The following is a 22,052-nucleotide window of genomic DNA, read 5'->3' as shown; positions in this document are numbered from 1 at the left end:
TGACGGGAGAAGGATGGACGTGCTCGCTGCTGCACGGCTAGCACGGCTGCACGCTTTTCCCTCGCCCGTTCTGTGTGCTGCGCCGTTTCTAAAGCCTTCCTTTCTTTCGCGCAACCTTATGGGCCTGGTTGGTTGGTTGGTTCATAGGAAGGGAAAGGCGCAGTATCTGTCACACTTGCTCTGTGGACACCTGAACCGCGCCGTAGGGGAAGGGATGAAGGTGGGAGTGAAGGTGGATAGAGAGAAAGGGGGACCGTAGTGGAGGGCTACGGAGTAATTTCGACCACCTGGGGATCTTTAACGTGCGCTGACATCGCACAGCACACGACGCCTCTTCGTTTCGCCTCCATCGAAACGCAGCCGCCGAGGCCGGGATTCGATCCCGGGAACTCCGGCACAGTAGTCGGGCGTCTTACCACTGCACCACCCCGGCGGGGCTTATGGGCCTGGTGCGCTGCAGCTTTGGCCGAACATGTGGCGCCGTCTGGGAGGCGCCGCTGCAAAAGGCGGCTGTCTGGATCCGCAACCGTCGGTATAGCGCCGACGCTGTGTTCCGATTTCTTTTTGGTTCCCCGTAAGAATAAAAAATAAACAGCGACTAAAACAAGGGCCTGTACTTGCTTAGTCATTTCGAATCTCATATCGCACCCATTGCTTTTCGTTTCGGCTGCGCATTTCCCACTTTTCTTCTCTTTTTTTTTTTGTACAGTACTTGACGCTAGGTTTCTTTCAAGCATGCACGAGCGATCGCTTGTTGGTATCGAGCGCGCAACACGCGAAAAACACACACAAAAAAAAGGGTATTTTTTTTTTTTTTTTTTTTTACTTCTGGACCGAACTCGAGCTCTGAAAGTTGTAACAACTACTAAAAGTTGTTGTAACCAGCGCTGGCAGGCCTTCGGACACAGCCTGTGTTGTAGAGAGCGCGGAGCCTTCCTGCCCAACGAGAGCTTTTTTTTTTTTTTTTTTTTTTTTTCTAACGACTTCCTAATGATAGTTTCCAGCTGTTCTCGGTGCTCGCTTTTGGGAAGCCTAGCCTGACGTAAAAGACGTAGAAGCACGACTTGGAGAGCGAAGCACATTGCAGGAGTGTGCGCTTGCTGACTTGACACACGTTCATGGCTCCCCGCAAAGAGAAAACGTCCTTTTAAACTAACAGCTCGATCTGCTGTTGTGTTTATGGGTGTCATAATAGTTATAAAAAAAAAATTGTCGGGAGGCAATCGAAAATCAAGTTCTTTTTTTTGCGGTTTCCTTGGAAATCATATACGAGAGCGATGTGTCGCATCGTTAACAGTGGCACCCGGACTTGCAAATGCAACTGGCATCCGTGATATTGCGTGGGTTTGCCAACAACTACATAAAAAAAAAATGAATTACATATGTGGTGAAGAGACGCCGAAAGGGCCGAATAAAACTTACCTCCAAGCTGACGTCGTAGAAGGCGGTTTTCATTTCGTTAGCGCATTTTCTGAAGATATCCAAGGGTCCTTCTGCACTGTGAAGTTCCCCGCGCACTCCACGCACGTGCTGGCTTCGTACAGTTTCTGACCGCGCACCAAGCAGTTATTCTTAAATCAAGTCTCAACATTCCCGATCACGCGAAATCCCCCGAACAGCACGCGCTATGGAGCTCAGCTATGGCTGTTTTTCCGCGCACTGATCCGTCACCACTTATTTCGACGCATCGAGTAGAAAATAAAAACTACGGTAGAACTGCCGAGCGCCGAAAAAGCACGTACGTGCACGCAAGGCCCGACGCCTTAGGGTACATCTCCATATACAGCCTGCTCGTCCCGTCCTGGGGAAGACGTGTTTTTCTTTTTTTTTTTTTTTTTTTTTTTTTTGAGCCTTTCTATTGACCAACGGAGCCCAGCTCTCGGCTGTCGCTTCTGGGGGGTCTAGCATGCCGTTTCCACATACACTGCCACCGAGGAGAAAAGCCGTGCTGCGCATTGCACACTGGTTTAGTTTTTGTTTTATTTATGTCTTTGCTTTCAAAGTGCCATATTGTTCGGGTTCCGAATTCCTACTTCAAAGGAAAAAAAAAAAAAAAAAAACCCGTAGAGCCGCCAGCAGAAGCACTCGCGCGCCGACGATGCGCTGCGCCCAAAGCGCCGGCGGCCTTCTCCCAGACGGCATGAATGGGTAGCGGCTTTCTTCGCTTTGTTTTTGGTTTATTTTTCAACACGCACACATGGTACATGCGTCTGTTATGTACGCGTGTGACACGAGGCAGAAAATGACCGAGAAAAGTTTTCTTCTCACAAGGTTTCTGCCGAGAAGATTAGACTTCGCGTTCACTCCGCCGCCTCTCTTCGACGAGCAGACATACCACATATGGATGCGCCGGCGGGAGGTGGCGCTACTTGTTCCGGAGCAGTGGCGCCTCCATACCAGCGCACTAGGAATGGTGGAACGCTGTTATGTCGTTGGATGTGCGCGCAGTGACTGGAGTCAAATCTCTACTCGGCACAGCTTGCCAAGAGATTGTGCCTTGAGGCGTATCTGGCTTCAACGCATCGGACTTCCAGATAGACCAGACACGCGTGCGGTGGTCTGTGGGAGACACTTTGCTCTGGATGACTACCTGCACGATCCAAGGACAGTGCAGGCAATGAACTTCAATTTTAGACGTCGGCTGAAGCCAGGCACGATACCGACGCTTTTCCTGCCCAATGGGACGGTAAGTAGAACTTCACCAAACATTACTTCGTGATGTGTATACTGTTACGTTCTGATTTTTTTTTTCTTTTATTGCTGTTGAGCACGTCGGTGCACTATCGCACATATTCACACGCGAAGCACTCGAGCAGCGGAAGCATGTTGCAGATACATGCATTTTCTGTATTCCTGCAGCTTGAACACACACCTGAGCCGGCGACCCGCACCCGAGACGAAAACAAGACCAAAATGCACCAAATTCTCAAGGTACACCAAAGTGATATTTTTATAAGGGTGTGTCAGTACACCTTGTCGAATATTCATAAATGTACGAAGTTTGAAATACAGAAAATCTTTTCATAAACAAACCCTCAGAGGCAGCGAATGTTAGATAATAATAAAAATGTATTAGGCTGTAGAAAAATAAAATTGCATTCTAAGCATCCTGTATATGCAAGAAAATTTCACGAGTAACAATTTCTTTTACAAAGAAATTATCCCTGTTAAAGCCGTACGCTTTATGTCACCTTATTTCTCCAGCCCCAGATTCCACAATGTGGAGCCAAGAGCAAGGCAATCGTGGCAGCGGCACCTTACAACGTAAGTGGCAGATTAGTTCTATAGTTGATCAATGCAAAAACATAGATCTATGTCTAGGAGCGGACATTCCTGGAGCTATAAGAAACTAAATTTTTCGGCAATGTTTGACTTAGTTATTTTTATCTACGAATGTATCATATTACATATGTCATCATTTGAGGAATGTAATGTGATGTCAGCACAGAATATAAGAATAAAAGCTCTGCAAAATTTAAACCGAGGTATTTTCTTCACAGGCTGCTGCAGGCAGATGCGCTTCTTCAAAGCAAGCATTAGCCACCCATACTTCAGGTGACCTTCGAGCAACAAGCGAGGCAAGCACTCAAACTGCAACAAGACTGCGCACAGCTGCATCGCAGGTGCAGTGCGATTTCGCCAGAGGTCTTGACATTGGTAAGAGTGTATGCTTTGTAAAACAACGAGGAGATTTATTATTGATAGTTGTTTGTATTCATATTTTATATTATGTAATTGCTGTAATGAATGCTTCGTATTCTCATAAAAGAAAGCATGTACAATGCAGCCCGAGTAGTACTTACAGAATGCAAAAATAACCAGAAGTGTACTGCTTCATCTTCATGTATGTGAAGTAAGAGAATATTGGAATCTTTGGAGTGATTTCACTTCAGTAACACATAAACGTTACGCAGGCACGCAGGCACACTTTTCTGTCAAGGTGCTGATGACAGCAACTGTTCAGACCGACAGTTTTCATGGAGCACTGCCAGTAACAGGAACACCAGAGTCATTCATCGATTCGACAGTACTGCAATGGGGTTGCCAAGCACGCTCTTCAACACCTGTACAATGGGCATCATTTTCAAATGAAGAGGCATCAGAAGATGAAGTGGATGTTGATGAGACAGCACCAGCTGAGAATGACTGCACCTACATGCCTTCAGAAGCAACCCTGAACAGCACTTTTTGAGGTATGTTATATTGAACAGTCTACTCTGTGGAATATGCTGAATGCTTCTGTCTCCTGATTTCCTTTCGGTTTTGGCGCGTTTCTTTCTGTCTCGGATACTTAGCCTCACTCTGCATCATACCATCATACTGCACTGAGTAGTTTCTTGCATAAATGAAGTCAAAAATACATTCCACTCTTATAAGGACGCAAACAGAAAGAGGTGAATCATAACTCCAGTATATAACGTATAGCTATATAACATAGTATATAAATTTATTATATTACACAGCATAACATCTTTCATTCAAGGACTTCGTGCAGACGCACTCTGCACGTGCAAGCAACAATGCGAAATGTACTGAAAGAATGAATAATCTTCTAATGTGCAAAAGAATGTAAGACTGTCAAAACAGGAGAGGGAAACAGGCCCACACATCAGGCAGAGCAAATTGTACATCTATCATGATCAAGAAGAAAAACACTGATATCCAAAACATACTCCTCAGCAAAAAATGAAATGAGAGGAAGAGGGATTTTAGAATTAAAAATGATGAGGTGAAGTAAAAAAACAAGGCAGCAAATGCAAATTAAGACGGCACTGTAGGTTGCAGCAGCAGTAATGAGTCTCAGAGATGAAACAAATGAAACACAAAGTATGCATCAGCTGTGTTTCAAAATTAAAATACAAACAAAAGGCATCACAAGGTTACAAGCTAAGCACTATATTTCAAGTTGTTCGAACACGATAATGCATGATTAGTTTGAAACTTCCAAACATATTTACGAGAATGTCAAACATAAACCAAGCTGCTGAACACCTTACTCTGACACGTTCATCTTCGGAATGACATCAGGATTAATCTTTAGTGTTACAGCTAAGGCAGATTTATGGGTCTTCTTGCATCATATGTGATGCTTTCATGTGCAGTGACTACGTAGTACAAGAACGGGTGCCTTCTACATCCGTACATCTGGAGAACACTGCTACGCCATCCACATGCAGTATTAGTCTGAACCCAGCTGAAGCGGTACGCAACGAAAGTTGATCGTTTTTGAAAGTTGCTTGCAGCAACTGCTGCCGTCTTGCTGTCCCAAATGTCACAAGACATGGGCGACAATGCTTTCATTAACCAGTTCACTGGTCACTGCAAAAAGCACGTGTCAACAATGCCAGAATGCGGCAACGTGGCAAAGTCAGCCACTTATTGGTGCCAAACCAGCTGTAAATGTGCTGCTGGCAGCAGGTCTGCTGTTCTCTGGCTGCCCCGTGGCCGCAGCATTTCGGTGGCTACAATCCATAAACGTTCAAACAATAAACTGCAGCCGTGAGCTAGGTAAGTGTTGCGTATGCAGTGCTGTTTGCACTGAACTGTTTTCTCAGCTAACGAGTACTTTCCGAGGAAACGCAGCTCAGTGCTTTTTTTTAATAATTTTTACTAGTCACATTGTGCAACGAAGCAATGAATGATAGCTGTAAGTATCAGGCAGTAGCATTATTTTCTTATACTTGAAGTCGGTTTATACGCGGTTTAAAACGTACCCGAAAATCGTATTATCCCAAACGGGTCACAAAAGGTCTTCAATGAAGGGAACAAAATGTAGCGCACCAAGACAAGGATGTCTTCGATCATGTACCAACAAGCCCAAGTATCTACTACCCTTCTGTCTTCAATGAAGCATACTTGGCACACAACTTAAATTTATTACCGTGCATTGAATATCCTGTCATTTTGTGCTAGACCTTTTGTTTCTTAGTGTCCAGAAGCAAGCTTTTCCGATAATAATAGTAAAAATGAGTCGGAGTTTCATCCCTAATAGTAAAAATGAGTCGGAGTTTCATCCCTTCGCTCCCGACTCGAGAAAAATCCGCGAAGAGCGTCTGAAGCTTAGCACTGTGTCAACTTCACTCTGAATATCATCCCCATAGGAGATCTGGTCAAAAGATATAGACGAAGATGTTATCGGATCTTGGCAGGCTACCATGGTCAGGGATAGGGAGAAACTGCGGGACTCCCTTCGAAAATTTGGAGAAAAGAGCTAATTCTGAAAGACAAAAGCTGGGAGGGGGGGGCGGTTCATTACGCGAGCCAATATTACTGAAACATTGGCCATGAGCGTTACCGATACCACAGCTACTATCGCCCCCAGCTAGCACTTTTTTGCTGCCTCTCAGAGAAATTTTCGAAACAACGCGAGATTTCAATGCATTTTCGCGACCGTATTATCCAAACGCATGTGAAAATTCGATCGTATTAGCCGTACAAAAATGCATTGCCTATGTAGAACATTGGCGGGAACATAAAAAAATTACGCCAGAAAACGCACCAACTTGAATTGTATCAACGAGATTTCTCTGTATTTGCCTGACATGAAGAGGGATGCGCAGGTCTCAGTTGGAAATGTACCAGGACGATTTAAAATCTAAATTAATTCAGTTGAATGGCAAAAATTAATAAAATTGTCTCTGTGATCCACATATCGGCGGCAGCGGTAGCACTAAGATAATATGTTGTCCACGTTGTTGCCAAGAGACACAAAATGCGTTGCAAGAAAAGCATAGTGCATTCTAGCTAGGACAAGGGTTAAAGGGACACTAAAGAGAGAAAGGAAGTGGGTTTGCATCGATAGAATGCCAGTTCCTGATTACAAAAAGACCACTCTTACTGAAAACAGAGCTGTTATAAGGTAGTAAAGAAGAATAACAGAAATACAGGTATCGCCACCACAGCCAAACGGCCGAGGCTCGCAACTACAAATCACGTGACGCGCTAGGGATCCCGGAGGCTGACAAATGCGAATTACGTTGCATGTTTGAATGCGGTAGTACGTTTTTTCTCAAACATGATAACACGCTTTTATCATACGTAAACGACGGCGAAAAGACAACGTAAACATTGCAAGGCAAATACAAAAATATACTTGGAGGCGCCACAGGCGCCCACTTCAGTTTTGGTTATGTTTCGGCTCAGGCATTTCGTGCGCACTCGGATAGTTTGTTTGAACCTGCAGCGCCTGAATTACGAGCTTGGAGCAGCTGATGCGCCTTGATGGTTCCCGTTTTAGCATTCGGGGGCACGAGCGAGCGAAATCCGCTGCCGCCAACACGCTCCTTCGTTCACACTTCTGCGCCAACATATCGCCGCCGTCGCCGCTTCGACTGCAACCTGACCGCTCGACTGCAGCTACGTACGCCACGAAAAGCATACATATGCTAAGTACCGAAGGAAAAACGCATTGTCATTCAATTGTTCACTAAATCATGGCACATCTGACCAACATATACTGCGTCAACAAGACCTTCAACGTTATATTGCAGGCGTCGTAAACAAAAGGGGCATACTTGCCGCTCATACCAAGGAGAGCGATATATTGCGCTCGTCGCCCGGCGGAAAAAAAGGGCCTCGGGTAAAAAGTAAAAACTAAAAATAACGAAGCACCAGAAATAAATTACAAAAGATAAAAAAAAAATCAATTTGTAAAAAGAAAAAAAAAAAACAGCCAGTAGGGTTGAGACTCGAACTCGCTTCTGCTTGCTCCGCAACGTTCGGCGCTAACCACTCGGCTACGCCGCGCCGTCGGAACACGCTGTCGGAATTTTTGAAATATTTCTAGTTTTTATGTCATGGCCCCATTTACAATAAAGTGTTTCTGCTGCCGGTCTAAAAGTTACAACTTCTTAATCATCGGCGCATGCTGCCTGCTCTCACGTCTTGCAACTAATGTTCTGGATGCCTATGCGCACTATATTGTGCACTGGATCCATTTTAACATGTGGAATTTCACAGCGCTGGCAAATGTTGTGGCGCCGGCACTTCGGTCATGTTCTGCTACCCTGGACGTAATTCTCGCTGAACACGGAACTGTAGCACAAACCTTGAAGGAAAAAAGTTCGACGAAGCTTCAAAACTGACGAGCGCAGCAGCGAGGACACTATTTTGCTGGTAACTAAATCTTATTTGTATGTAAACATGTCAGGAAGCGTTGCGATGACCGAGGGCTCGGTTTGTTTATACACAGTGCAAAAGGAGCGCAAAAGCTTGAGAAACATGTAAAGTATTGTGCATTACAAGCGCTCTGTTTTTTTTTCTTCCTTTATAGGCCCATCGCTCGGTAAATTACTCTCTTCATCGTTTTATTTATTTCGGCTGAGGCCGTCATTGCGAGTACGCTGTTGCCATGTTGGCCCTTGAGGGATGCGACGCCGCGGGCTGCGCCGGCTCGCTAGCTATCACGGAGTCTCCGCTTACGTCACTCAACTCCAACTACGTAGTTGGAGGGCACAGTTTGAATTCGACCGGTGGGAACAAGAAAAAACCTCAACTTCTTATCGCAGTATCTCAGCAATTATTCGATTTTTTGCTGCCGGATATGCGGCGACAGTGCTACCAAATGTAGTTTATTAGATTTTCATACCATCTTTGGCTGTCTTTAGTGTCCCTTTAAGGCATTGCAACCTTAATTACAAGAACAGTTACTAGAACTTATATCACAGCTATACTACTATCTTTTTTAGAACTCAACTCTAATAGACCAAATTATCAGCACTCAAGCTAAAATTGGACAAACCCATTTGTAGCTAATTACTACTATTGTCCAACAACAGCAGCTAGAAGTACAGGGAAATGCAGCATAATCTTCATTTGATGCCTGCTGGGGATGCCAAGGATGGCATATGATTTTGCCATTTTTTTTTGCCCAGTTTTACCACGAGCAGCAAGATCATCTTTTGGAACAAACAGCTGCTGAGGAACTTGACTTAGCAGGGGATGGTCATTGCGGCTCTCCAGACCACAGTGCCAAGTACATGACATGCTCTGTACTTGGCACAAAGACTAACCGCATCCTGCACTGCGAACAAATAGTCAGAGAGGTAAGAAAATGAAAAACAGCTGAATGACGTCAGTTCCGCAGTTTTAATGTGACCCTTCTTATGCAGTCAGCCACTGTGCCTAACAGCAATTTCATGGAAAAAGAAGGATTCAAAAGGAGCCTGAAGAAGCTTGAAAATGCTGGCACCCGCGTTCGATCCTTCACTTCAGGTATTTGAATGTGATCGTTCAACTTCTCTAAGATAAATAATGTGTTCCCTCATTCTTGGCACACGTCTTCTCATATATACATTCATACTACAGAAAAATGATAATCCACAAAAGAAAAACAAAAGAAATGTACTAGAATGTCCGAAGAGGGCAGCGGACCTAAGCCAAAGAATACCAGGTGTGTACAAATGTTGGAGTTTTTGAATACGAAATGATGCAACTATGAAGGAAATCGACATATTGAATGCCTGTTAACAACTGCAGACATTCAGAAACAGGCGATTGCGGAAATATTGTTGCCTTGTCTTTGTTAAACACAATGTATAATAACTGCAGTAAAATAAAAACTAAATCGATCTCGCACCACAGGCGCAAAAAAAAAAAAAAAGAAATAGTGGTCACATTCTGCAGAAACTGTATTGGAAGAATTAGCCTCGCCGCGACTTTGCGGTTTCTAGTTACGACATACTATTCTGCCATGTTTGGTCATCTCTTTCCTGTTTTCTAGTTACGGCATGCTATTACACCTGCTGACACGTGACAGGCAACTGAAAATAAAATGATGGATAGTAAAACCTGCCTAGGTCGGAGCTCAAAAAATTTTAGAATATATTCAAATTATTCCAATGCTAATTAGAAAGCCCCAATTCAGAAAAAAAACAATTGCTGAAAATATGACATCATAACTGAAACTGTGGTCAAGGTACTTTAGCCTAGTGAGAGGAGCCCTCCTAACGGGCTAATTTTTTTATTAACCCACAATGCAGACTGGGCAAATGGCAGATTAAGATTTTGTGTGCACCAATAAAAAGAAACAGATGCCAAAATTCTTAAATGACAATTCGCCTTCTTTCTATGACATGTTGTGTGGAAGCCGTGTCACATGAGTTATGAACCAATCGCCTGGCAAATTTACCGTAATAGCGTGATCTGCAATGTACTCCGGGCTCCTTTATATCCGGACCCTAGAGTCCGGAAAAGGGTTCTGGGCTGAAGTCAGATGTAATGCATCTTCGGCTATGCTACTGAGTAAGGTGCTTGCGTTTTTGTTAGCCATTTCTATGTATTTATTTTTTGTTGTATCTCTTTGCTATAAAATTGTTTCGGATTGCCTAACCTTGTAATTATGCAAATTTTTAGCATAAAAATTCAAATTTAATCCCTCATTCCTGGAACCGTATAAGTCGTCTTCAAGGCCATCTTTGGCAGGGCACCTCTGGTGCGAAAAGAAATCCTTCCCGTCTTCATAAACTTGGTACACATATGAAATTTACTAGGTCACTCTTCGGGACAAAAACTGCACTATGCATATTCCCTATTTGATCTCACTTTTATCCTATGCTCTTGTTTTTTACTCTTTAGATCGGCATCCTGGAATACTGGCCCACATACGAAAAAAGTGGCCAAAGCTGAGGCATTTCTTTGACGTGTGGCACATTGCTAAAGGTACGTGTTAACATAATCTCTGAAGTCACTATATCCGACTATATACACGGGGTTTCTTACAGGTCTTAGGAAAAAACTGAAAGCTGCTAGCAGAAGCCAACATTGTGGCTCCATCAATGGGTGGATACAAAGAGTGGTCAACCACATTTATTATGTGACTGCAGCCGGAAATGGAGACGCGGACCTAATAATGAGAATATGGCGCAGCTTACTCAATCACATCTGCAAGACCACTCTGGACACGAGGGTACATTACGCAATGCTTGCATGGACCTCTTGTGAACAAAGCATGGCTACAGTAAGGTAAATATTTAATTATTTTTAAAAATTTATAGTGCGATTTTTATTATGCAGCTAGTGCATCAAAGTATATAGGTTTCAGGTAATAAATATTTATTTCGTATCCATTCGTTGCAGCAATAGGGCCAAAAGGAAATCTATACAGTTTTCTCACGAGTTTTGCAATTCATGTGAAATTGTCCAGGTGGGGTCAGATTCTTACGGAGTTTCTCAGCAAGATGCTTAGCTTCCTTATGTAGCACTAAAGCTGCAATCAGGTGAATGCAGATTAATAACTAGCTGGGGCTGAACCACTGACCGATCTTCTTTATTTTATTTATTTATTTACTTTTTTTTTTTTTTTTTTTTTTTTTTTTTTTTTTTTTTTTTGTGCCGCTGCGAAGTTAGGGGTTGCGAACTTTGCAAGTCACAAAAGGCGGGGTTGAAAGACGCCGGTTGCCGGCGGAGGAAGCGATGCTACTCATTGATCACAAGAAGAGAACGGCAAGGGTACAGTAATATGAGTAGCATGTGACGCTTGGTGCTTTGAGTTTCTCCTTTTTCTCGCTCAGTGAGAGAGCTCCCTGCTCAGTTTCAATCACACTGCCGAAGGTTTTCAATTTTGCGTAGCGGGTTCCACAGTTTCGCGCCATCGCTGATCATGGCAGCTTGCCAACATGCTGTGCGCTGGTAGCACCTCCGTATGCCTACATTTTGATCAGGTCTCCTGCTAGGGTGACGCGCTCGGCGCAGTTGGCGTAGTGCCAAGATTTAGACGCTCTTCAAGGCATTGTCGCGGGTGTGCAGTTAAGAGATGAAATTGCAATTCTTCTTACTAAGTCAGTGAAACGTTTGCTTCAGGACACTGAGAACCAAAAAGTCAAGCACAAATTGACAGGTTATTCAAAATGCGGTAATAAAAGTAAAGCACGCAATCTCACGAGTAGTGAGGTGTGCTGGTATGTGCAAAAGATTCAGCACCAGAAAGGCTGCACTTGGTAGTCAAGTCTGACAGTTGAAGCCTATTTTATACAACTTAGGCAATTGCAGTCTGAAGCTTATAACACTAGTAGCAACTCTTCCCATGTCAATCCCGCAATAATGCAACAAGAGACTATTTTTTGAACAGCAACGAGGATTAAAAGTAGAGGCTAGACAGCCCACGGATAAGAGAAGGTACAAAAGTTTTACTGTGAAGTGTTTTATTCACTATACAAACTCTCCAGCCTTCCACAAGATTCGAGCCATCTTGGAATGTTCACGCTTGCTGAGTGATCTGCGTCAGCTCTCCCCTAGAGTGCAAACCTTCTCCTTGGAGGCGTTCAACGGTTTGCTGATCCGGTTCGCACCAAAGTCCATAGCATATTCACCATGTGGTATAAAACAAGGTATGCTTCTTTTTCTCTTTTTCTTTTTTTATTTTTTTTATTTTATTTTTTTTATTTAGGAAACTGCAACGGTTCCACAACTTCCCTTCAGGACTCGGCTTGCAGCCCTGCACTTTAATGAGAACTTTTCGAAGCATTAGGCTTGAACCCGAGCAGGAAAAGAGCGTTGGAAAGCCCGTTTAAGCAAAACAAGGAAAGGGCACTTTACCACGCAAAAGGTCCAAACAGGACCAACATTTGGTAAGTATGTAGAAACTTCCGTTTATATGCATGCTGCTGAGAAGTGAAGTGGCTCGAATAAAATACCAGTTACAGGCGCATTATGAAGCAGTACAGTCGAACCCGGTTATATCGAACCCGGATGTATCGAATTTTGGTTATATCGAACTCACGAAATATCCCCTTGAAAATCCCATGTAAAAGTATAGGAAAGCTGCGCCATATATCGAACTCAATTTCACTGGTTGTTCAATATATCGAACTCCGCACCACGCACTGGAAAGTGTGCCTTCCCCAAAGACAATCGCATCACCCTTGGCCGTTTGCTGCGTGACATTTTCAAGCCACGCGCGGAAGGAATGAGAGACGACAGCTGGTCTTTGCAGCGCCGCGCCCATTCCCCAAAGGCGCGCGCATCTGCCGTTGTCGTTTTCCACGCGCCAACACATGACGTTTGCAAGCCATGTGCGTGGGTGTTCCCATTCTTTTGCCGAGCTATCTCTCTCCTTCAGCACGCGCAACGCATGCGCCAAGCCAGCTCAGCCCGTTTTCAGCAGACGTCGGACGCTTTCTCCAGCTTTTGTTGTGAATCCTCTGCGTGCGGCAGCGCGGCGGCTGACGTGGCTATGGCGCCTGCAGATGTTGAAAAGCGGCAGCTCTGTTTTCTCTTCTTTTTTCTTTTCTTTTTTATTTTTTTTGCGAGAGTCATCCTTTCTTATCGTTGTGCTGTATGCACAGCGTATATATAGCGACTGCGGATGTTAAGAAGCGGCAGGTTTTTTTTTTTTGCGGGGATGTAAATAAACATATTAATTACATCCCAAATAAACAAGAGCATATTTTTTTTTTTATTGTTTATCCTTGCATCTATGAATCAGCGAAAGCACGCGGTCAGCTGCTGCGATCATGACGCCCGCCCCAAGCGCAGCGTGATAAATCGAACCAGGCTTGTGCAATCAAGCCATCACGGGCACTCTGTCAAGTTCGCTCCCCACCACCGCAGGAGCTATCAAAAGATAAATGCGCCCTGACTTTATCGCTGCACAGCATCTTGGCACGCTGCCAATGAGCTGTGGATGAGACGACCGAAACGGACTGACGCGCGCCATTGACATGCAAGCGAAAATGCTCGTGATTTCTGCCGCCGTGGCGACACAAAAACCTTGTCTTGAGCTGCCGCTGTGGCTCGAGCGGCGAGAGGGACGCAGTTCCAACAAGTTTGAAAATTTTCGCTCTGTCGCTGCCGCTCTTCGCTGAGATCGCTCAGTCGCTTGCATGTGAGCGAGCTGGCCTTAGCGCATTTTTTTTTTTTTCAAATTCTCGGGTGCAAAAGTGGAGGGTGGGTTCATTATGCGAGTGGGTTGATTACGCGACAAATACGGTATCGTTTTTTTGCATCGTAAGTGCCATCACAAGCCGATTTTTGTATATCGAATTATCGATATATCAAACTATTTTGCGATCCCCTTCGAGTTCGATATATCCGGGTTCGACTGTATACTCCTGGATCCTGTCACAAGGTCCATTCTAGTTTAAAAAGCACCACAGCCCACAGAATATGCATAGAAACCTTCATATTTATGCCACGAAAACTATGACAGCCTTCACATTCTTTCAGCCTGACAGGGCTTAGCTTTCTTATACAAATGCTCTTCTCAATAAAGGCAGATTAATCCTGTTCATATATGCCCTATTATCAGGAGTTGATTTTGCAGACAGCACATCTAAAAAAAGCCCCTAGAATAGTCTCATGCATACTTCAGTGAGGGTTCATGGCAGCAGTACATAAGGTCAACTCCCATAAAAAGTTTGCTATAGCAAATGGCTTCTCTTGTATAAGTGCATGTGCTCATCTTCAACGCCATTCGTGGTTGAAGAAAGCAACACAAATGTTCTTTACAGCTATGAAAATGCACAGCAATCTTGACAGTTGCTTTGGTTCCTTGACAGGCTACGTCCGTCAGCTCCTGGGAGATGTCATTAGGCGATGCGGAAATTCATCACACAAGGAAAGCCTCCAACTCATCAGCCGAGAACCCCAGCGAGCCATGACGGATGATTTCCAGCGACCTTCAATGAAGAGCTTAATCCAAGAGCATAAATCAAGATTTACAGAGCACTGACCTCGCTATTCGTGCACAGCAGTGGCTTCATGCAAAATGCATAAGATAGTCAAAGTATGTGAGTTTACGCTGATATATGCAGTGTTCGAAGTAATCAGGATTATAATGACAGTCGAATGATAATAAGAGTAGTGAAGAGCAATCGGACGCTCCGCCAGCAGCGAAAAATAAAGTAAAGAAGGTATTATAGAAGCATTGGAAGTGTTGAATTCAGTTGTAGAGGATCAGGTAAATGCATATTTGTTGAAGGACGCTGGAGAGATCGTAGACACAATGCCACCCTGTATACACGATGCCTTACAGCCTCAACGGAACCGTAATCTAAGAAGAATGCTGGCATTATCTTAATCCATAAGCAAGAGTATGTGAAGGACTTGAAAAAATACAGACTGATCAGCTTACTATCTGCCTGTACAAAGTATTCTTTAAGGTAATCGCTAAAAGAATCGGAGCAACCTTCGACCTCAATCAACCAAAGGCTCACGCATGTGTTAGGAGTCAAATAAATTAAACTGGGTTTATTAAACTTATTAATTATAAAATTAGGTCAGCATGGCCACAGCGATCTTGTCCTGTTCGTGTCCGACACCCTGTCTCCTTGTTTGTCTGGCGCGGTGGTGGCGCCGCTGGCGGGCGCACGTCCTCCTCACACTCTCTTTCTCCATCGTTCTCCACACTTGCAGACGGCTCGAGTTGCAGATCGCAGCCTCGCTTGTAGCGTTCCCATCGCCTGGCTCGCAGACCGGCCCTTTTGCAGGGCGTCGTCCTTTGTCAAGAGTTGGCGTTCACATTTGGCCGTCCTGTTTCACCGACCGCCCCGGTCGGAGTCGTCCTCGCATTGCGATTATTCTGAGCTTATTTTAGTTCTCCAATCACTTCCTTTGTGAGTGCCCATGCAGCGTAAGAGAGTCGGTAGGGGCGAAATTTCACTGGCTCTGGTGATGTCAGCTTAATGTTCATTTCAGTGGCATTTGTGCAGCTGATCTCTGAAACGGTACTTGCGAAGCAGTCTCGATATTTGCAAACAAACTGTTCGAGTTTTTCTCGCTCTTCAGGAGTAACACCTGGGCCTGTTTTGATGTTCTCGCTAGGCATAATTGAAAGGTAAACAACACTGGTGTCCGACTGACCCTCTCGCAGTGGCGTATCGTCCGGGTAACAAATTTCCGCTTGTGCAATCCGCTCGTTCTCTTTGATGGTCAGGTCATGATTAGAAATGTTCATGATAAGGACGCATGTTTCATTGGCCCCGTCAGCGCTGAGGACACGTGGTATGCAATGCTCTCGACCTTGACATCTTAGCTGAACACCAACGAACACATCCGAGCGTGGTGCGTTGCCTGTGGCGTGGGGCTTAACGAAATTTAACTAAACCGACGTATTGTGGGGGTATCACCGTTGTTTCCTTCGCCCAAAGGCATACGGGTCGTTCTGGGAGCTCTGGGATTTCAACTGACTGAAGCCTGTTGTTGCTATCGTCCATGTTATCATGCTCCTCAAATATCCGCATGGTGTTCTTCCGCCTCACAATCGTGACGTGTGGTTGCTCAGTAAATGGTTGACCCACAAGTAGGGGTATGGACTGTGATGCGTCGGGCACAATCGGCCTTTTGCGGGACGCGACTGCGCATGCGCCCAACCCCTAGCGGCATAGCCGCGAAGCAGACTGGTGGGTTTGTGGCCGCCGCGATCGGCTACGACGGTGGGGTAGACAAACCGGCGGCTGCCCGCGGCGCCTGCATTTCTGCGGTTGTTTTGGTGGTCGTTGTTGGATAGTACGACGCTCCTGACGATGCCGACAACTTGTGTAGCGTTTGGTTGCAATACACAATGTTTAAAGGGAAGCGGCCTCGGCTTTTTTCGCTTTCCAAGCGCTTCACGAGACCGTCTTCGACGCGAAGCTTGGATAAAAGCTATTCGTTGGCAGGGCTATCAAGGGTGCACTTGGGAGCCATCGAGCGCATCAAGACTGTGCAGGAACCACTTTGTAACACGTACAAACTAGGTACTGAAGTTAAATATTTGTGCAAGCTGTAATGAAACCTGTTATTAATGAGCAGGAAAGCCTTTCATGTCACCGCGGCACCCTGATTTCATACCGACGATATTCAACTTTTCGAGCAACGAGGCCAAGCGGGCGAATGCAATGAGCCGTTTTCAACGTGCGACAAACCGGACAGCGAAACAAAAGCAACCAGAGGAGTCGGCGACCAGCTACCACCTGCCAGAACAATGCTTGTGGGGACAAACGTGCACACGTCTAAAAGCTATGGAATGTAGTAAACATTTCACTTAAAACAAAAACATGGAAGAAACTTTTCTGTCATCAACCTGCCATTATTTGAAGCTTGTTTCTAGGTGTCGAATATTGTTTCCTTCCTCTCTCTCTCTTTTTTTATTTATGAACTTAAGTTGCTGCAAGACCGTTCTCAAAGTCAGACCCCAGATATTTTAATGGCTGTCCCCTAGCACCACCAAGTTGGTTGCCTTTGAGAGTGTTCATTGAAATTCCATGTAGCATGGACTATCCACATTAAGTTTGATTACCATTTGCTCGTGATGCATTGAAACTTGATGGGTTACTGGTGTTGCTGCATTATTTGATGGACATTTAGTGTCACATGCTGACTGGGAATAGCCAGAGAGCTGTTTTAGAAACTGCCAGATATGTTGTTGCAGCAGAGTTGCTAAATTTTCTTTTCTCACATATGTTGTCGCTGCTTCTGCATCAAGAAGTAGTCATAGCAGTGCATCTCAGGGTTATCAAGTCATTGTTTAAGACATTAGCATAATGTACTGAAGCATGGCATGGTTCAGTCACTTCAGCTTGTCGTTTTTATATATTTGTACATTCTGCAGTCCCGTAGGAACTTTGCAAAAGTGGGATGAAGTACATATGAAGTGGGGTAGAATACACAACTATTACAGACTGCACAGTGTCTTTCATTTACACTGCTAATTTGAGCACTGCATGGGCCGTAATTATTAGCCTGGGAGGAGCCCAAAGAAATCCTTAACTACTTGCCCAGCCCTCAATGTGGGTGGGCCCAGCTGAAGCCCGAAAAAAAAAATATGAGCTAAGCACATTTCACTAATGCAGATGTTCTGGTTACTTCAAATTTCAGTGAAAAAATGGCCAGAATAGTAGCATGAAACTAACTCCTGGTTCTGGTTTCATTGGTCTGTTTTTTTCTTGCCTTACATCCCATTGATACGAATGTTTCGAAACATTACGTTTCGTATGTAGCCCTCATCTTTGAAGCTGTGGCCCTTGCTCAACTGGCGATCGCATCGCATGCCGGACGACTGGAGGTACCGCTGAATTTGCTCATCAGTGGGCTTCCCTGCATTCCTCGGGTATGACACCCAGCCACCACTTATCCGTTGATACCTGCCAGGTATCAGGTGCTGCCCAGGACACGCCATCGTCACAGAACCAAAATTATATGCGCCAAGAAAACGTGCTCCGCAGCGTGGCTCAGCATGCGGAGGGGCGCTCCGTGCGGTGCAGTATCCCGCCAATTTGGTTGCGGCGTTGTGCACGAGGTGGCAGCACAGGAAAACGCAAAAGGCCGATTAGCACAGGAACGTCCGCTGTAGCTTGGTCTACCGTGAGAGTGACGCATGCTTCTTCACACGGTGTCACATGCCCTGACCCGTAACCCCCGATAGTGAACGGCTTGATCAACTTCGAGTAAGCGATTCCGATGCGGTCTGCATCCTCTTTCCGCAGAGTTACGCATTGGCTGCCAAGATCAACGTATGATCATATGTCGGAGCCGTTTGCCTTACGCCGTCATAAAATACTTTTCGTTCGCCTTTTCAGAGGCTCGCAGGTCAAATCCCATGACGTTCTGAGCTATGTGCATTCCTCTCTCTGCTTTTGCTTTGCAGTCGTTTTCTTGATGATCCACTTGCCCACACGCTGTGCGTCACGCCCTCTGTGGTGGTGCCGGGCATTTGAGGGACACGTGACCGTACTCGCTGCAGTTGAAGCAAAATGGTTTCTCCTTTCATTCCATGGCGGCTTCCTCCTCGCCCTCGGAGAAGCGTCCCTGCGGCCGCGGTTGGTCGACATTGGTTCGCTTTTGTTGCTATGGGCGTTGGAAATGGCGGGAAAATGAGCATTCGGGAGGCCACCTGATTTGAAAGTTTTGGAAGTGATGTTTCCTAACCTTTCTTCAAGGCGCTTCAGGCAGTGAAGAAGGTCCTCTGGTGACTCATATGTGCGTACGCTCACTGCTGTAATGACCTCGTCCTCATAGAGCCCCGTGATGAGGTACTCAATGCAGGCTTCATCTGTGAGGCCGCAACGGCGAGCTTTGGAGAGCTTGTCATAGTAACGGCACTCCATGGGCTCATCTCGCTTCTGTCGTCTCTCCTTCATTTCCCTGTGGAGTCGTTGCGATCCCGCTGTCATGGGAAAGGCGCGCTTGATTTCTTCTTTCCATTCCTGCCAGGTTTTGTTGACGTAGGGGAGGGAGTCATACCATGTTTTCACAGGCCCTTCCAACCTTGAGAGTGCATTTCCAGATGTCAGCCGGTCTGACCAATGGTAGACTTCTGAAAAAGTCGTCCATGCGCCGTATCCACGCGTATGCTGTTGAAGAGCTCGAAGACACCGGATCAAACAAAGGCACCAACCGAGCAGTCTCTGCCGCGCCGATGATGGGTGTAGCCGCTGCTTGCTGCGTCTGAAGCAAGGCAATTTCATTGATAGCTTCTCTCACTGCTGCCTGAACGCTCGCTTGCAGGATTTCTGCCATGTTGATCGTTGACTGGGGTATCTGAGGTAAGTTGCCACTGGTTACCATGTCGTAGAGTGCGCTTTGACCTGAGTCGTCGTTCCCGCCATTGCTGCCCGGTCGTCTGCCATTTTTGTTGGTCGTATTCATTGAAGATGCTCTGTTGCGGTGACTGGCATGGTGGGGCTGGACGGTTACTTCGTTCGGGCGTACGTTGCCTATCCCTCTTCTGAATTGTTAGGAGTCAAATAAATTAAACTGGGTTTAATAAACCTAATAATTGCAAAATAGGTCAGCATGGCCACAGCGATCTTGTCTCGTTTGTGTCCGACAGCCCATCTCCTTCTTTGTCTGGCGCGGCGGCGCCGCTGGCGGGTACACGTCCTCCTCACTCGTTCTCCACTCTCTCTATCCATCGTTCTCTACACCTGCAGATGGCTCGGGTTGCAGATTGCAGCCTCGCAGCGTTCCCTTTGCTTGGCTCGCAGACCGGCCCTTTTGCAGGGCGTCATCCTTTGTCAAGAGTTGGCTTTCACACATGCTTTCATAAAGGCCTGTCTACAACAAATCATATTCACGCTATCAAATGTGTGATAGAAAAATGGTTGAAACATAACCAACCCCTTCACGTAACATTCATAGATCACGAGAAAGCATTTGACTCCATTGAAACCTCAGCAGTGATGCAGTAATTTCGAAATAGGGGAGTAGATGAACCTATGGGAAAATACTGGAAGATATCTGCACTGACTACATTACCATAGCCGTACATACAGAAAGTTAGAAAAAATTGCTGTAAAGAAAGGTGTTATTATTATTTGTGTTATTTCTGTTATGTGTGTTATTACGTGTGTGTGTTATGCCGGAAAGCAGCGTGCAGCTGGTCTCGACGCTGATGAATGCATGGCCGACAGCCGCCGTCGCTGAGCAGACAACAAAGCTCTGAAACTGAAATTGCGCGGCCAACTATGTTTTCGCCTAGCGGTAGGGCTCTCTCTGTTGTCGTAACCTTTGCCGTAACGCGTGTTGCAATTCGCGGGGGGTTACAATGCAGCATGCAATGGGCTGGGTTTTGACGAATGAGCATTCCTAGCCACGATGAGTGATTTCAACAGTCTGTTGTGTTCTTTCTGATGAGCATGCCTCTAGCAGGTGACATAAAAAATAACCTCGACTGGTCCGAATTCACACTGAAAAGTTGCTTCCAGGAAAGCAAGTATGAAACTTCTTAGCCACGATATGTGCCATGTTACTTGATAGCTAGAGGGGAACATGATCTGTGCTATCACGTAATATGAAGATGATAGAAAGGATGATTGCAATGAAAGCAGAATGATGCGGTAGGAGCAAGACAATAATGGCTCAGTGGCAGTGGTTCACCAGGAGTTCCATGAATAAAGTAGTGTTTATAATGTGCGGCAAAAGATGCAGATCATAACCTGTAATTTCTTCATGGTCACTTTTTCGACTTATGACACCTCTACTTGATGCCCCTTTTGGTCATAATGACCAACACAACATAGCGGAGTTAACGCCACAGGAGTTCGAAGAGATGTGAAGGTAACAGAACGAGTTCCTTGAACATTATTTAACCCATTATGAAATGTTCAAACAAACAAAAGAATCAGCGCTTTAGCTTTGCTGTTGTTCGTAACGGGTGGTAGACAGACTCGTTCTCATCAGGTGTTATTTATGGGAAAGCCCTATTTCAGAATTGTAGAATGCCCAAGCCTATCAGCGTCTCTGTGTGGCTCGTCCTCGAGATAAACTGCAGTGAGAGATGTGGAAAAGACTATTTTCTGCTGTTTTCCTGACATTTACACTCAATCTTCTGATAACGCCAAAATACTGGCTCTACCACGATCTAATGAATGAAAGTAGGAGCAGTATTAAGTTGCTTAGTATTTTATTTGTAATGGCACAGAACTAAAGCACTGTAGAAATGCTTGAACATGAAGCATAAAAGAGAGCAAAAAAATAATGTTAATCATTTCCGACTTCTCAGTCGTCCAACGAAGCGTGCTGAAAGCAGACGTATGTTGCCAATGGAAACTGCTCCCGAATACGTTCCACAACACAAGCAGGCAACACAACTCCATCGGGTGAAGAGATGGTAAGCGACGTACCGGTGCTTCCTGTGGACAGCAAAACCAGAATTAGTAAGACACATAATTAGTACTCGTAAAATGATTTAGCAAAATCCCTTGAGATGGAGTGAATTTGTAATAACAGCACTAGCAAATTTGATCAAGCGCAGTAATACGGCTACAGACAAAAGCTATACAGCTCTTCCTAGAAACATAAAAATATTTTAGCTAAGCTTTTTCACAAATATTATGCATAAAAAAAAAAAAGCTTTCTTCGAGTCAGTGTTCCGAATCCGGGACTAGCGCCATTCATTCCTGGGCAGTCACTCTACCGACTGAGATAACCAGAACGATTAGCATATGACATGGCAGGGCATGGGCGAAGCCGATATGGACGAATTTTCTAGAACTGCGAGGATGAGAAAGCTGTATTCATAGCCTTATGAATGCGCTTGGTGCATACTAAAGAGCAATGCTCTCTTATTATGAATAATAGTGCTAGAGGTGCTTTACCTGTGTAGTTCTTTCCATTCGGACATCATACTCTTGTAG

General features: G+C 45.2%; 1 protein-coding gene and 1 pseudogene across 1 annotated transcript; one reads left to right on the top strand and one right to left on the bottom strand.

Moving 5' to 3' along the window:
- Window positions 1-2,409: 2,409 nt before the first annotated feature.
- On the top strand, window positions 2,410-21,180 carry LOC146188028 (uncharacterized). The gene is made up of 11 exons (XM_084604978.1): window positions 2,410-2,686; window positions 2,860-2,931; window positions 3,205-3,264; window positions 3,501-3,657; window positions 3,915-4,186; window positions 8,874-9,044; window positions 9,111-9,213; window positions 10,576-10,659; window positions 10,722-10,962; window positions 12,386-12,566; window positions 14,496-21,180. Exons 1-10 carry the CDS (start codon window positions 2,411-2,413, stop codon window positions 12,507-12,509), a joined length of 1,560 nt encoding a protein of 519 aa, XP_084461104.1. The 5' UTR covers window position 2,410; the 3' UTR covers window positions 12,510-12,566; window positions 14,496-21,180.
- Window positions 18,528-19,434, bottom strand: LOC146188029 (uncharacterized; annotated as a pseudogene).
- Window positions 21,181-22,052: the final 872 nt, after the last annotated feature.

Source organism: Amblyomma maculatum, chromosome 5 (assembly GCF_055883805.1).
Source record: "Amblyomma maculatum isolate TAMU_Amacu chromosome 5, ASM5588380v1, whole genome shotgun sequence".
NCBI lineage: Eukaryota > Metazoa > Arthropoda > Arachnida > Ixodida > Ixodidae > Amblyomma > Amblyomma maculatum.
The sequence above is the reverse complement of the archived record's forward strand: the minus strand, read 5'-3'. Positions and strand labels throughout refer to the sequence as shown.